The sequence below is a fragment of the Anomaloglossus baeobatrachus genome, chromosome 6 (genome assembly GCF_048569485.1).
Source record: "Anomaloglossus baeobatrachus isolate aAnoBae1 chromosome 6, aAnoBae1.hap1, whole genome shotgun sequence".
Classification (NCBI taxonomy): domain Eukaryota; kingdom Metazoa; phylum Chordata; class Amphibia; order Anura; family Aromobatidae; genus Anomaloglossus; species Anomaloglossus baeobatrachus.
The window spans coordinates 442,797,561-442,813,856 of record NC_134358.1 but is presented as its reverse complement, the minus strand read 5'-3'; the positions used below and the strand labels follow the sequence as shown (position 1 = coordinate 442,813,856).

General features: G+C 42.1%; 1 protein-coding gene across 2 annotated transcripts in view; it reads right to left on the bottom strand.

The window, feature by feature from the left end:
- OSBPL10 (oxysterol binding protein like 10) overlaps positions 1-16,296 on the bottom strand; it is a 749,675-nt gene that overhangs the window by 35,178 nt on the left and 698,201 nt on the right. For both annotated transcript variants that reach the window (XM_075315242.1, XM_075315243.1), the window contains one exon: positions 10,236-10,418. In XM_075315242.1, the coding sequence (XP_075171357.1) occupies positions 10,236-10,418 (183 nt within the window). The remainder of the gene's footprint in view (positions 1-10,235; positions 10,419-16,296) is intronic.

Sequence of the window (16,296 nt, the reverse complement as noted above, 5' to 3'; positions counted from 1 at the left end):
CTATGCACCGCCGCAGCTACAGCCACAAAATTGTGCACACTCACATGTCTGGACCCTAAGAGCGTCATAGGCTATGTTGTGAGACTAAATTTTAACCTCGTGCGTTCCAATTTACAAATCAATTTTGCCCCCATCTACATAATGGGGAAAAAATGAAACGAAAAGTGTTGAAGGCAAATTGACAGCTGCCATATGTGAATAAGGGGGGCTTAAAGAATGAGTGCGATGGCGCCAAGGAGTATGTACTGTACAGTTGCTAAGGTAGGGCCCCGACATGGGATACTCACCACACTTGGGGATATGAACACACACACAAAATGCGCCACACATTACCACGTGCTTGAACACATATACCACCCTCAGCACATATCTCACCACACATACACCAACCTCGCCACATAATCGCTCTAAAACACACACAAGTCTAGTATTATCCTTCAAAAATAAAAATCTGATTAATAAGCAGCCAAACTACAAGAACAACAAATGTACCATATAGGACATACGGCAGCTGTCAGTCACATGACCTGTTTATTATGTGTATGTGTGAGCTAATATATACTGTCAGGGGGAGGGCTTTCTGTTAACTGGGAATTTATTAGGCTGCCAATAGCAACCAATCACAGCCCAGCTTCTATTTTGCTACAGTTAATTAATATGAGCTCTGATTGGTTAATATAGGCAACAAAGGACATTCTCAGTATAACAAAGCTTGTGTGAGGTAATAGGATGTCAGTTAGGGTGTGTTGGTGGAAAGGTTGATGTCAGTCACATTACCCCTATGTGAGAGGATGTAGAAACTGTCAGTTACAAACTATTTTTACCACAATAATGCCTCATAAGAAAAGGAATTCCTTGGCACGAATGTCAGACGATGCGAAAAGAAAAGCTGAATTACGAGCCAATGAAAAATGTGAAGACCAAGATTCAAGGCTGACACACATGAGAACAGCAGCTGCTTCCTCAAGAGCCAATAAACTTTCTGAGGAGAGGGAAGCGAGGCTTGCCGATAAGAGAAGAGGAGCTGCTTCCTCAAGGGCTAATGAGTCATCTCAGCAGAGAGAAGGCCAACTTGCCACTAAGAGAATTGCTATTTCTTCCACCAGGACACAGGAAATGGTTGGAAATTTGAAACTTGCTGCCTTTTGTTACCAGTCAGACATAAACGATCAGGATCATCCTAAAGTTCAGATAGGAAAAATGGATGTGGTCTGCATGTACTGCAGTGCCCTGAAATGGAAAGATGAACCGCCAGGTTTATGCTGTGCAAATGGCAAAATAAAACTTCCACCTCTCCAATACAATATCAAAGCATTTCTTGGACAACATTAGGAAGTACAAATCCTGCTTCCAAATGACATCATTTGGTGCAACAAAAGAAATGTTTACAACAGGATTTATGCCGACATTTAAAGTTCAAGGACAGGTTTACCACTTAATTGGGTCACTGCTTCCATTACAAGAAGAAGATCCTCAATTTTTTCAATTCTTCTTCATGGGAAATGCAGAGGCAGAGGATCAGCGGAGATGCTCTTTAATTCCTAACACTTGCCTTGATATTGTCACTAATTTGCAGCAGTTCCTTCACTCCAACAATCCATATGTTCAACTTTTCAAGACTGCACTTGAATGCATGCCAAATGACGATTACAAGGTTGTCATTCGAGCTGACAAAATACCACAAGGTGAACATCAGCAACGTTTCAATGCTCCCACATTTGATGAGGTAGCCATCTTGACTGTAGGTAATGATTTTCAAAGCCGTGACATTGTGCTTCAGAAAAGGAACAATAGTTTGCAACGAGTAGAAGAAACTCACAGGTCCTATGATGCTCTGCAATATCCAATGATCTTTTGGCAGGGACAGGATGGAATACCTCAGACAGACCCTACAACAGGCAACCTTTCAGGAAAAAAAGTGTCTGCCATGGACTTCTATTCATATAGGATCATGACAAGATTTGCAGAGGAAAATCACATCTTGAAATGCAGACACCTCTTCCACCAATTTATTGTTGACATGTATGCAAAGATTGAGAGTGAACGTCTTTTATATGTCCGACTAACCCGGACGAAGCCGGGTAGTACAGCTAGTTAGAAATAAAACAAAAAAGACATTTAGAGACTCCATCGTTATTATAAAAAAATCCCTAGTCCGACGTAATCCACTGGGACAGCAATGTCAACTCTGCATCATCACTGTGCACAGACACAGTCTATAGACAGTGAGAAGCAAAGAATCCCATGTCAGCCTGCCATCACTGTGCACAGAGCGATGAAGAACTCAAAAAGCTGTGGAGAGAAAAGCGCACATAGGGTCTTATCTGGCAAACAATGCAGGCTTAGAAAATGAAAACAGGTGCTCACCTATGGAAGTTGTGACAGGCACAACTCCTATGTATGCAGAAAATGGTCAAGCAGCAGCCCCGATAATGCAACAGGGAATCATGAATGGATAAGAAAGTCGGGTTTAACACTGCGCTAAAACCATGAAGCCAAACGTACAATAGATATAATAAAAATATATAAAGAGTAAAAACCTTTAAGAAACACGCTGAAACCAAATAAATTAATTATCACAACCAACAGATGAAAGGATATATATGAAAAGTTGTATATAAAAACATACAATCCCACCTTATGATGAAAGCTGGGGAAGGGGGAAGGAATTTTTGGGGTATCTTAATAAAATAGGGAAAAAATAATTATATAAAAAATATAAAATGTCCTTATTACATTAAGATAAAAACTGGGTATATGTATCCCCAAGTAGCAATTGGTATCATGCTGTTTTTTCCTCTGTCCTGATGAAGAAGGCGGACATGCCTTTGAAACGCGTTGACTTGGCCTAAATAAAGAAAATATAGCAAAGAATTCATCACATCGTTTGGCTTCATGGTTTTAGCGCAGTGTTAAACCCGACTTTCTTATCCATTCATGATTCCACAGAGCGATGAAGCAGGCCGACAGTGAGATGATTGCACTTACGTCTCACATTGCATCACCCCACTCTCCCGACAGTAGCTCCTCAGCTGCATGGAAATAAACGCATCTGACCCGCTGCTGTCAGGAGATTGTGCGCGGTGACGCGATGCAACAATCGCATCACGGCGCACCAGTACCTTTGATGACTCACGTGACCAGTCTGTAGTAAAAGATATAATACAACATTCACACGTGACTGGTCACATGGGTATGACGTCACGGAAGGTCCTGTAATTCAGTTACCGGGCGGCACAGCAATGATTGGACGAACGGAGAAGTGGCTGCAGACAGTCTGCAGAAAGCGTTGCGGGACCTGTAAGTATGATCATAATGTTTTTTTAATAATGTCCTTTTTTTTTTTTTTTTTACAGCCTCTGGACCCAAACTGTAACACGAGCTTCCCAGGAAAAGCTCATGTTCGGGGTCGTGTGCACGAATACCATGTGTTCGGTACGGACCCCGAACTTTACAGTTCAGGTTCGCCCATCCCTAATTGAGAGGCCTTGATGACAAAAAATACCTGAAGTGACACCATTCTAAAAACGTCACCCCTCAAACTGCTCAAAACCACATCTAAGAAGTTTATTAACCCTTCAGGTTCTTCACAGGAACTTAAGCGATGTGGAATGAAAAAAATGAAAATTTTTACTTTCCCACAACAATGTTACTTTAGCCTCAAATTTTGCATTTTCACAAGGGTAACAGGAGAAAATGTAACATACTATTTGTTGTACAATTTCTCCTGAGTACCCTGATAACTAACATGTGCTGAAAAATTTACTGTTTGGGTGCACGGCAGGGCTCAGAAGGGAAGGAGTGCCATTTAACTAATGGAATGCAAAATTGTCGTGTCACATTTAGAAAGCAACTGATGTGCCTAAACAGTGGAAACACCCCACAAGTGAACCCATTTTGAAAACTAGACCCCTCAAGGAATTTATTTAGATCTGTGGTGAGCACTTTGAAACCTCAGGTGCTTCACAGAATTTTATAATGTGCTGTGAAAATAAAAAAAAATCACATTTTCCCACAAAAATGTTATTTAAGCCCCAATTCTTTTTATTTTCACAACCGTAACAGGAGAAAATGTACCATGCAATATGTTTTGCAATTTCTTCTTAGTATGCCGATATGCCATATGTGGTAGAAAACTACTGTTTAGGCACATGGCAGGGCTCAAAAGGGAAGGAGCACCATTTCATTTTTGGAAAGTAAAATTAGCTTGAATCGTTAGCGGACACCATGTCAAATTTGCATCTGATGTGCCTAAACAGTGGAAACCCTCCACAAGTGACACATTTTGGAAACTACAGCTCTCAAGGAATAATCTAGAGGCATATATTCAGGATGACATTAGAACTTGCTTGCAACTTACAGTGTGGTTTCAAGAGCAACTACTACTGGGAGAAGCACCTGTATAGAATTACCTTTACGAGAACTGCTGAATGGAGATACTTCTAAGTGTTGGAGGTCTATCCGGGTGTCGGTGGGTCCGCACAACTCTCAAAGAGAGACTAGGTTACACACCCATGTTGGGTGATTTATATGCAAGAGAGGTACCTGTTTCAGATATGCTTTTTTCTCCCCTCCCCCTCCAAGTTTTTGGTTTATTCTTCTTTGAGTCAAAGTAACCCTATTTGGAATATATATTTGACTCTTTATTTTCTCATGGTAATGCAGTCTGCATGTGATTGCAGGCTTTGCCAAGCCCTTGTCATATATGTATGTTTCAAGTAATATGTGCATTTATGTTTGAGAGAATTTCAATAAAAAACAATGCTTAAAAATAATCTAGAGGCATATTTATAGTAATGCTAATAAAGCTTTTGGTTTTACTGTACACAAATTAAAAATGTGGTTCTACGTGTAAGTTATGCAGACTACATCAAACTATAAAACGGTGTTGTGTCAACAGGATAAAGCTACATTTTAGCAATTCATGGACGTGTGGTACACTTTGAGGTAATCTTTAATGTAAAGGCCAGATTTCTTGGGGCAAGTTTCACAATGGTAAATTGTGTCCCTTCATCTTTCCCTCTTGGAGCATATTCTGCACATTTTCTGTGTTCTTCCCTTCCTTGCGGTTTGGGAACTCACAATGGGAAAAGGTTGACCTGGCACAGTTTTAGAACTACTGGGTCCTTCACCTTCCTGACTGCCAAACATTAGGGCCTTAATGACTACCTCCTAAAACTGAAGAAAGTTCCCCATATTGCCTACACATCGAAACAGCACAAACGCATTGTACAGTGCCATCTGTACTATGTGCACAGCCAAATTTTTGTACCATGCTTTTGTATTTCACATGGCACTGTATGGTTGGAGGACCTGATCTGAGAGATCTACATCCCCCATGAACATATTGTAATCCAGCATACAATCTGGCTTTGTGACTTCTGTTCTGGTACCTGGGACAGAGACAGGGGAGCTGTTGTCACAGTGTATTATGGTCAAGATGAGAACATCCTGCTTTCCTTATACTTGACCACCAGCATGTAGTCACTATATTGGGTTGTGCTGTCACTTTTACTCAGCATTTGCCCAATTAGCGGCTTTGGGAGGCCTCTCTGATTTATTTTCTAACGGTGACACATGTAATGTTACCTCTGGCAGTAAGGGACTTGAAGAGTGGGTTGCAAGTGTAAAAGATATCTACTTAGAGGTGATAATCTTTATCCAGCAGTCGGTGTACCAATTAACTCACAATCTTCCCCCACATTCCAAGGGCAAAGGAACATTCAAGGGGGTCAACCCAGGTAACTACTGTCGGAATTTTAACCTCCATTTGAAATTAGCCAGAGATTCATCTATACAGATGTCAATTTGCGGATGGATGTCTCAGCAAATTTTGTACTGAAGTGTTAAACTACTGCATTTTCTATATATTATATCACAAAAGTAAGCACACCCCTCACGTTTTCGTAAATATTTTATTACATCTTTTCATGAGACAAGACTGAAGAGATGACACTTTGATACAATGTAAAGTAGTCAGTGTACAGCTTGTATAACAGTGTAAATTTGCTGTGCCCTATAAATAACTCAACACACAGTCATTAATGCCTAAATAGGTGGCAACAAAAGTGAAACTCTAAGTGAAAATGCCCAAATTGTGCCTAAAGTGGCAATATTTTGTGTGTTGTGTGTCCACAATTATTTTCAAACACTGCTTTAATTCTTTTGGACATTAAGTTCACTTGAGCTTCACAGGTTGCCACTGGAATCCTCTTCCACTCCTCCAGTTGGCCAGTCCAGCAACTTTACCCTAAGTTTCTTTAGCAAGCAGTGGTGATCTTGCAGGGCCCTGCTGCCCAGTTTACGAAGAGAGGGGATCATGCTCTGCCTCAGTATGTCACATTATATATTGGCATTTATGGTTCCCTCAATGAACCGTAGCTCCCCACAGCCGGCAGCACTCATGCAGCCTCAAACCATGACATTACCACCATCATGCTTGACTATATGCAAGGCACACTTGTCTCTGTGTTTCTCACCTTGTTGCCACCACACACCCTTGACAACATCTGAACCAAATAAGTTTATATTGGTTTCATCAGACCACAGGATATAGGTCTAGTAATCCATGTCCTTAGTTTGCCTGTCTTCAGAAAACGGATTTGTGGGATCATCTTTAGAAGAGGCTTCCTTCTGGGATAACCGCTATACAGACTAATTTGATGCAGTATGAGGTATATAGTCTGACCCCACCACCCCATTAACCTTTGCAGCAATGCTGGCAACACTCATAGGTCTATTTTGAAAAGACAACCTCTGAATAGGATGCTGAGCAAGTGCACTCAAAATCGTTGGTTGACCATGGCGAGACCTGTTCTGTGTAGAACCTGTCTTGTTAAACTGCTGTATGGGCTTGAACATTGTGCTGCAGCTCAGTTTCAGGGTGCTGGCAATCTTATAATAGCCTTCCCTAGGCCATCCTTATGTAGAGCAACAATTTTTTTTTCTAATCCTTAGAGTTATTTGCCATGAGGTGCACACCTGCTCTCCATTCACACCTGAGATCTTGTAACCCTAATGAGTCACATGACACCAGGAAGGAAAAATGGCTAATTGGGCACAATTTGGCCGTTTTCACTCACTTTTGTTACACAAGGAAACAAAGTTCAGAATTTATATCAGCTTACCACTCCTAGAAAGGTTTTGCTGCAGGTGATGCACGGGGAGTCCAGTTTAGCTTACTGGCTTGATATAAAGTGTACAAAAAGAAGAAAATTTTTCAGCACTCTTCGTAATAGAAATCCAAAGGTGAAGTTAAAACATCACATTTATTGTATAGTTTAAAATAGAAAAAAATCAAAACCAAGCAGTAGATAGTCTACTGACAGTCGCTTTTCAAGCCGAACACAAAATTTAAAACTCAAGGTTCAGGGTTTGGATGCTTTACGTGCAAAGAAAATTTGCACGAGCAAAGCTGTGCACAGATATGCTTGGTGTTCAGCCCTGTGCGAGCCGCTTCCAGTGTTTGAATGGCGTACACTAGGGGTAACAACAGCATGAGGACATGTAGTGTGCAACAACAAAAAAAAAAAGCTTGAAAAAACCCGCCTACCCTGCCCTGGAAGTGGGTCTGCTTATGGCTGGCTGTATGTGGGCGGAGACTTAAACTGCAAATCAGGGACTTGATCCAGGGTTCGGGTCAAGCTTGAGCTCGTGGAGCTAGGCTCGTTGGCTGCTGGCGAACCGAACCTCGACGGAGCCGCTCATCTTCAAACCTTAGTGAAGTTTTCTGCAATACTTACAAATAATAATGCACAGGTGCCGGAATTAACATCTATGACAGCGACAGGGGGAGGAAGGCCAGGTAGGCAGACGGGAGGGAACAGATAGCAAAACTCAAACCACGTATTTCCGTTACACCTGTCAATCAAGTAGCAGTGCATTGCTGGAACTTTACTTGCACATATTTCTGAAATAAAACATCCAATCTCAGAACAAAAGTTATACTTACATTCAGCATCCTAGTGCCAGTATAACACCGGCTTTACTTTATGTATGAAAATCCTGCTGGTTGGTTCTATTTACAAAGACTCAAATGTATTTTATTGAGATTTTATGCTCTGTATGACCACCTGTCTCTCAATTACCGTGGAAAGTCTTTTGGGGCATGTCTCTATCAGTTATCAACATCTAGAGGCTGACATTTTTTTCCCATCCTTCATTGCAAAATAGATCTAGGTCAGTGAGATTGAATAGAGGCATCCGTGAACAGCAATTTTCAAGTCTTGCAGATTCTCAATGAGATTTAGGTCTGGACTTTGACTGGGCCAATCACACACAAGAATATGCTTTGATCTGAACCATTTATTATAGCTCTGGCAGTATGTTTAGGGACTTTCTCCTGCTGGAAGGCGAGTCTATGCCCCAGTCTGAAGTATTTTGCAGCTTTCAATAGGTTTTCCTCCACGATTAAAGTTTTTGTAAAGCAAGCTTACCACCAAGTTTGGACTTTCTGTATGCACGGAAGCACGTCATGATAGGAAAGGTGAACGTCGAGAAAATGCTTGGACACAACAATAATTTGTTCCAGCTTGAGATGAAAATTTCATAAATACTTTATTTTCTAAATTCATGATTAAAATACAGCAAGATGTGACGTGGGGGATGAAAAACAAATTGATGCATTTCGAATGCAAGCTGCATTTTTTCTCAAAGCCAGATGGGTAACCTATTTAGCTCCATCCATCTTCCCATTAACTCTGACCAGCTTCCCTGTCCCTGTTGAAGAAAAGCATTCCCACAGCATGATGCTGCCACCACCATGACAGACAGTAGGGATGGTGTTTTCAGGAAGATATGCAGTTTTCTGATTCACATAGCATTTTACATGTAGCCCAAAAAGATCTACTTTAGTCTTGTTGTCTGATCAGAGCATGTTCTTCTGCATGCTAGCTGCGTCTCCTGCATCTCTGTTTACAAACTGCAAACTAGATTTGTATGGCTTGCTTTCAAAAATAGCTTTCCTCATGAAAATCTTCCATACACAACAAATAGTTCTTCTGTGGGCAGATTCCTCCTCCCCCTGAGCTGTAGAAATCTGCAGCTCATACAGAGTGACCATGGATGACTTGGCTGCTTGCATGCTGCTTGATTAGTACTCTCCTTGCTTGGGATGTTGGTTGAGGTGGACAGCCATGTTTTGGTGGGTTTTCAATTGTGCCATATGCCTTCTGTTTTTGGATGATGGATCAAAGAGTGCTCCGTAAGCTTGTGTTTTATTTTTTGTTTTTTCTTTAACCTAACCCTGCTTTACTTCTCTCCACAACTTTATGCTTGACCTGTCTGGCGGGTTCCTTATTTTTCATGATGCCGTTTGATCCCAAAGGTTCACAAACAAACCTCTGATCCCTTCACAGATCAGCTATAGCTATACTGAAAATAAATTGCACACAAATGGCCTCAATTTACTAATTAGGTGACTTCTGGAGGCAATTGGTCACTCAGGATTTTATACAGGCGTATAAACTACAGGGGGCTGAACACAAATGCACGTCACAATTTTCAGATTCATATTTTTTAAAATATTTAGAAAACCATTACTCATTTTGTTTACAAATATTTGGATACTTAGAGTTGGTATATGATATAAAATCACACTAAAATATATACATTTGTGAATGTAATGTGAAAAAAGTTAAAGTTCATGGGGTATGAATTTTTCATGGAACTGTTCATTCACCTCTGCTACATGCAGATATCGCTCTGCAACATACACTAATAGCTCTGCTACATACACACACATGCGTGCGCACATACACACAGCTCTCCTGGATACACAGCTCTGCTACATCCACACAGACAAATTGCTCTGTTGCAGCAACACAATATAGTCTGTTGCTGCACTGTTCATACTGTATATTACAACAATTTGAAGACGCTTCCAGGCATGTGATTGATCATATGGCCTGAAAGATCTTTCAGTTAGTCATGAGCTGCAGTATCCATGCCGCGCTAGTGATGTGCAGATTATGGTAGTTTTCTCTCTGCCCTGCAACGATTAGACTGATCAGTGTAGGGGAAGAGGAGAAAAGTTCTCTCAGTAACCGGAAGGATGCAGTGTCAACGTTCTCCTCGATTATAGGAAGCTGCCTCCACACTATAATATGCACATATTTTACAATATTTTTTCTTGCTATAAAGTTTGTCTTATGATCCAAAAAATACAGTACCCATGATATTCCTGCATTTTATCATTGCAGTAAAGAAAGGAACATTAGACTATACAATGAACATACCTTGATTCGGTGGGTCCTTGCTTTTCCAGGGGTCGAATCTTTTTCCTAATAACTGAGAGCTTTGTAGTATCAATGACTTTGGTTTCTCCACTGTTGTATGTGAATTCTAGATCTCCATTCCACTCCCCTTGGGCCTTACATACTATTACATTGGTGGGATTGTGCTTAACCTCAGCTGTGACTCTGCATATAAAAAAGCAACATATACACATAGGAACAAGGCGAGTAAATTTGAGCAAGTAGAGTAAAGCTATGTTCACACTTGGCATTTTTGCAGCCTTTTTATTAGCCACGGATTTACCTTGTTTTCATGCAAATCCAAGCTAATTAAGCGCTTCTTTTTACAGTCCCAGAAAAGTCTATGAGATTTCTGGAATCTCATTCATACACACAGAACACCTCTAGGATTTTCCTGACGGTTTTGTGAACCACCTCTGGTTTTGCTGCGTTATGAAGAGAATGAACACGTCAATTCTTTTCAGCGCTTTAACCATGTTTTTTTCAACCTAGTGACAGGTGGACTTGCAGATACCCTGGATCGGTGGGTCTAACCGGGTTAATAAAAAAAAACAGGTTCTGGCCCGAAATTGATCCAGGGTATCTGACCGGCACTTAAAAATGGTGGTGGGGATAGGTGGATTGGAACAGGTGCGCTATATTTACAGAATCACTGATGACGCTGTACGCTCCCGCGGCTCCTCCATTTCCCAGCTCATTACCTTCATTACATATTGACTGCTTTCATCTGTGACTGGTAGCAGTCAGACGCACCCCCAGCCTCAGTGACAGCATCTGACTGCAACCAATCACAGACCTGGTCTGCGGGTCTAGTGTAGAGACAATGAATGGGCTGCGCATTCAGCGGTGTCCTCACTCAGGCTATTACAGTCACAGGTATCGCCACCTGTGACTGGAAATCACCTGAGTGAAGTGACCGCTGATCATGCAGCTCATTCATTCTCTGGAGCTCACAGCGGGCAGTTATATGGTGCTTGCTGTGATCTTCAGATGCAGCAGAGCTCAATAGTCATGGGACCTCATGTGGATTATGTCGGACCTGCAGGCTGTTGGGAATTAATAAAGTGGTCAAAGAGGGTGTTTTTTGTATTTTATTTCAAATAAAGGATTTTTTCGGTGTTTATGTTTGTTTTAACTTACTACAGATTGGTGATGGGGGTGTCTCATAGACTCTTGCCATTACCAATCTAGAGCTTAGTCGCAGCTGATATTACCCTGACTGCCACTGTACCAGGGCAATTCGGGAAGAGCTGGGTAAAGTGCTGGGAATGTGGCATTTAGTGGATGCGACAATCCTGGGCGACTACAGGCTAATATTTTTAGGCCGGGTCTTTCCAGCCTGAGAATACCAGCCCCAGCTGTGGGCTTGATCTTGGCTGGGTATCAAAATTGGGGGGACCGCACGCAGTTTTTTTTGTTTATTTAAATAATTAAAAAACAGCATGTGGTCCCTTTTTTTTCTATATATATACAGGCAAGATAAGCACACAACTGGGGCTGCAGTCTGTAGCCATGGGCTTTATCTGTGCTGGGTATCATAATATTGGGGGACCCTACGTCATTTTTTTTTCAATTTATTTTTTACTGAACGATAGACTTGCAGATCAGGCCTGTGATTGGTTGCAGTCAGACGCGGTCACACAGGCTGTGGTCATGTCTGACTTCTGACTGCAACCAATCACAGACACCAGTGCAATGGAAAAGCAGTGAATATGCATGAGACTAATGAGCAGCTCCGGAAGTAGGAGGGGCAGCGGGAGCAAGTAAAGTTGAGCCTAGAATGTATGGGCGCCTTCCGGGTTAGTGGGCGTGACTGGCTTGGTGATATTTTCTCCCTTCCACTATATCATGCTTCGCCCCCTTGCCCCCATGTGATAGGGGTATGTTGAAATGACGTCATACATGGAAGGAGTCCATACACTCTAGCATCTACCGAGTAGGTACAGCGATGTCGGAGGCTGCTAAATATAGCGTGCTTGCTTTAATTTTTTCTTTTTTTCTTTCTTTTTTTTTTTTTCTTACTACCCGATTGCCGAATCCAGGTCAATCCCAGCCCAGCCCAGCACTCGGGTACTTTTGAACTCCTGCTGGTCTTGACATCACAGAAAAAAACGCTGTAAAAACACCACAAAAAACAGCACCAAAACTGCAGATGACTCAAAGGAGACATCCTGCCACAAGATCGGGTTTTTATCAGGAAAAAAATGCTGCAAAAATGTCCTGTGTGAACATTGCCTAAAAAGACAAACTTATTATATTTCATTCAACCGAGTAGTCTACAATGTTTGTCCTGATGAAGAAAACGGAAGCCACATGAGGCAGAAGACCATATTCCTAATCTAAGAGGGAAAATGTATTACTTGGATGAATCTGAATATATTATTATATCTATATATATTAGACGTGCAAAGTCTTCTGAAAGTGGCTTTACTGTAAAGGTCCCGTCACACACAACGAGATTGCTGCGTCACAGTTTCTGTGACGCAGTAACGATTTCACCAGCGATCTCGTTATGTGTGACACCTACCAGCGATCAGGCCCCTGCTGTGAGATCGCTAGTCGTTGCTGAAGGGTCCGGATCATTTTCTTCAAAGGTGATGTCCTGCTGGGCGGGACACATCGCTGTGTTTGACACCTAACAATGACCTCTTATACAGGTCGCTTATCGTTATACAGGTTGCTCATCGTTACTGCATCGTTGGTAAGGTCTGACTGTGTGACATCTCATCAGCGACCTCCCAGCGACTTATCAGCGATCCTTATCAGGTCACATCGTTTTCGGGATCGCTGGTAAGTCGTTAAATGTGATGGGGGCTTAAGGCTGAAATATGTAGAAGCAAGAAAACAAGAAGTTTACATAATGAGACTGTCATCATTCTTTACTAAAGGGGGCTTTACAAGGTAGCGATATCGCTAGCAATTTCTAGGGATAGCGACTGTGTAAGTACCCGCCCCTGTTGCGCATGCGATTGTTTGTGATCGCTGCCGTAGCGAACATTATCGCTACGCAGCGTCACACATACTTACCTGGTCGGCGGCATCGCTATGACTGCCGAACAATCCCTCCTTCAAGGGGGAGGGACGTTCGGCATCACAGCGACGTCACCACAACGTCACTAAGCGGCCGGCCAATCAAAGCAGAGGAGCGGAGATGAGCAGGACGTAACATCCCGCCCACCTCCTTCCTTCCTCATTGCGGCCGGCGGCAGGTAAGGAGACGTTCCTCGCTCATGCGGTGTCACACATAGCGATGTGTGCTGCCGCATGAGCGATGAACCACAACGCTAAAAACCCTTACAGATTTTTGACTTTGGGACGACCTCTCCATGGTGAACGATTTTCACCATTTTTGAGGTCGCCTAAGGTCGCTGGTAAGTATTACACGCTGCGATATCGTTAATGACGCCGGCTGTGCGTCACTAAAAACTTGACCCCGGCGACCAAACATTAACGATATCGTAGCGTGTAAAGCCCCCTTTAGAGCTCCACTGAAGCAATCAGCTCACAAACTCTCACAGGCTTCATGGATTAGGTCTGGCTAAGGATCTAACCATTGTTTGAAATTAATGCTATGAAACACAAAGCACACAGCCATACAGCGAACGTTCTCTTAAAGTGAACCTATCATGTAAATAAAACGCTATAGCATTCAGCTGCAGGAGTGATAGCCCTACCGCCAGGAGGAAATCAGCTCACTGACAGTCAGTCAGGGGTGTGGTTACAGCTGCCTGGAGGAATAAAGTTAATATTCTCTCAACAGTGGGACTTTTTGTGTGGTGGCCCAGACAGCGTCAGAATGCCAATTACTTGCAGATTAAACCCATATCTGCAGGTTAACAGCGGTTTTCTTTTTTTTTTATGACAAAACAGATGAATCCTGCAAGATATAGGATAATTGTGGGTTTCACATTATGTCAAGAATGTATTACCTCTCGTAATGTGCATTAACAATTTTAAAGTTTAGATGAGAGGGTAGAATTATTAGGAAAGTAATATTTTCTTTGTTTTGATTCTACTGAAAATAAGTCTGTTTTCTCTTCAAAAACATTTTAGAAAAGGCTTGAGTGGAGAGACTGATCACTGGATCTCCCACTAATTCCAAAATTGTAATCCCATGTCTACCAGGATAGATGGAAATGCATTCATAGAAACATTTACTTATACTGTATGGAGACATGGAAGTCTTTGCTTATGTAATGCTCATAAAATGATAAAACACCTTTGAAGATTCTATAAAATTCTGTGGCGGGGGAGAGGGTTGACATTATTTTTACCATTTTTCCTACCCTTTAGCATAAAGCAGGAGGCCAAATGGTAGTCTCTGCAGGATTCTGTTCCACAAACAGACAGATTGGCGTTCTAAAGCTTAGCGGAAGAAAAATGGAGATTTTCACAGTATTTCTTACATGCATTGTAAGCTTTGCAGCTCTCATAACATTCAAATTGTTTAGCTCCTGGTCTCACAGTCAGACATCTGTACAATGTCCTCCTGCGTCCTCAAAAGATGCTGCACATGGTTTAGTTCTTTAGGCTGAGGTAGTAAAAGTGGAAGAAAAAACCCAAACAATAAATTTGTAAATATAACAAATAATGAAGGTTTATAAAAAATAGACATATACTTCAAAAACTCTGTAAAAATGTCTTAACACTAGAAGTCCCAGAAATTTCGAGCCCCCCCCTTAAGTCCCGAAAGAGGGTCAAATGACCCTTAGTCTAAACTGAATAGAAATAACTAGAAACTAAATGGCTACACTCAATGGAAAACAACAACCTCCAGTGGTGCGACAGTAATGGCCTTAATTACAGAACAAAAGACGGTGATTATAGGATGTTAGCTAAAATCCTTCAGGTCATTCTACCCGTCTCTGGGTTCCAAAGGTAGAAATGTTAAATGACTCCTCTCTGGGACTTCTAGTGTTAAAGAGGTATTTGCAAGTTATTGCTTGAGCAGCTTAGAGCTCTGCAGTTTCCGTAAAGTCTCCTTACTTCATGGTTTCTGGTGGTTTCTCCTCCTTCAGTGACATTTCGGGTGAGTGACAGGACTGTAGTATTAGTAGAACTCCAAAGCTGAGAACAAGTTCGGCTGTAACACATTCAGCTACAGGTGTTTTCTGAGTCTAACTGATATCACCATATTACATATAGAGCTAACAGGGCATTTGAATAATACAGCTCAAGAAAGTCAGAGCTGTGAATAAGAGAACTGCTGTAGAAGAAGCTGAAGCTGCAGGCTGGTGATTTTGCAAGATTTATAACAGCAGTGTGTCAAGAGCTGAGAAGGATGTGGAAGGAGGCAAACGGCTAAAAGCTGTCTAGAAATCAGTGGGCTGGGGAGAACGGACTGGGATGATAGGTGTTAAACCTTCTCTTGAAATTAATTACTGTGCAGCTACTCTAGGCCGGGGTTTGGGCAAGCACTAATGGCCAAGCTCTATGGAAATCAGCTGCACAACATATAAGATAAAAGCTCTCATTGCAGGAAAATGACAGTGTTACAACCCTGTCCATGTCTGAACTCTGCCCTGCTGCCTTCACCCTGGTCCGCTAAAACGTTCTTGTGCCCCAACTCAGGCTTTGCAAGTAGCCTGGAATGACCCAATGTAATGAACTTCCTAAGCCTATCTAAGGCCTACCAAGTCACACACCTCTGTCATGGTGTTAAGATTTTTATTTTGTCAGTGCACAGCTCTCTGTCTGCAGACTTCAGGACATCTGTTTGCTTGGAACTTCCAGTTCCTCAGCTACCTGTCTGCAGAGTTACTGACAGGTAACTGAAAAACTGTAAGTGTCAAGCAGCAAGGAGTCGTCCCGGAGATCACAGACAGGTTGCAGAGTTACTAAAAGCTGCAGACAACCTGTCTCTGGTCTCCAGGGTGTTTCCTTGCTGCCTGGCGCTTCCAGTTCCTCAGTTACTTGTCTGCAGCTTTCAGCACCTCTGCAACTTGACTGCAGTCTCCAGGGCGTCTCCTGGCTGCCTGTCGTTTCTAGTTCTTCAGGTACCTGTCTTTCTGCGGCTTTTAGTACCTCTGCAACCTGTATGCAG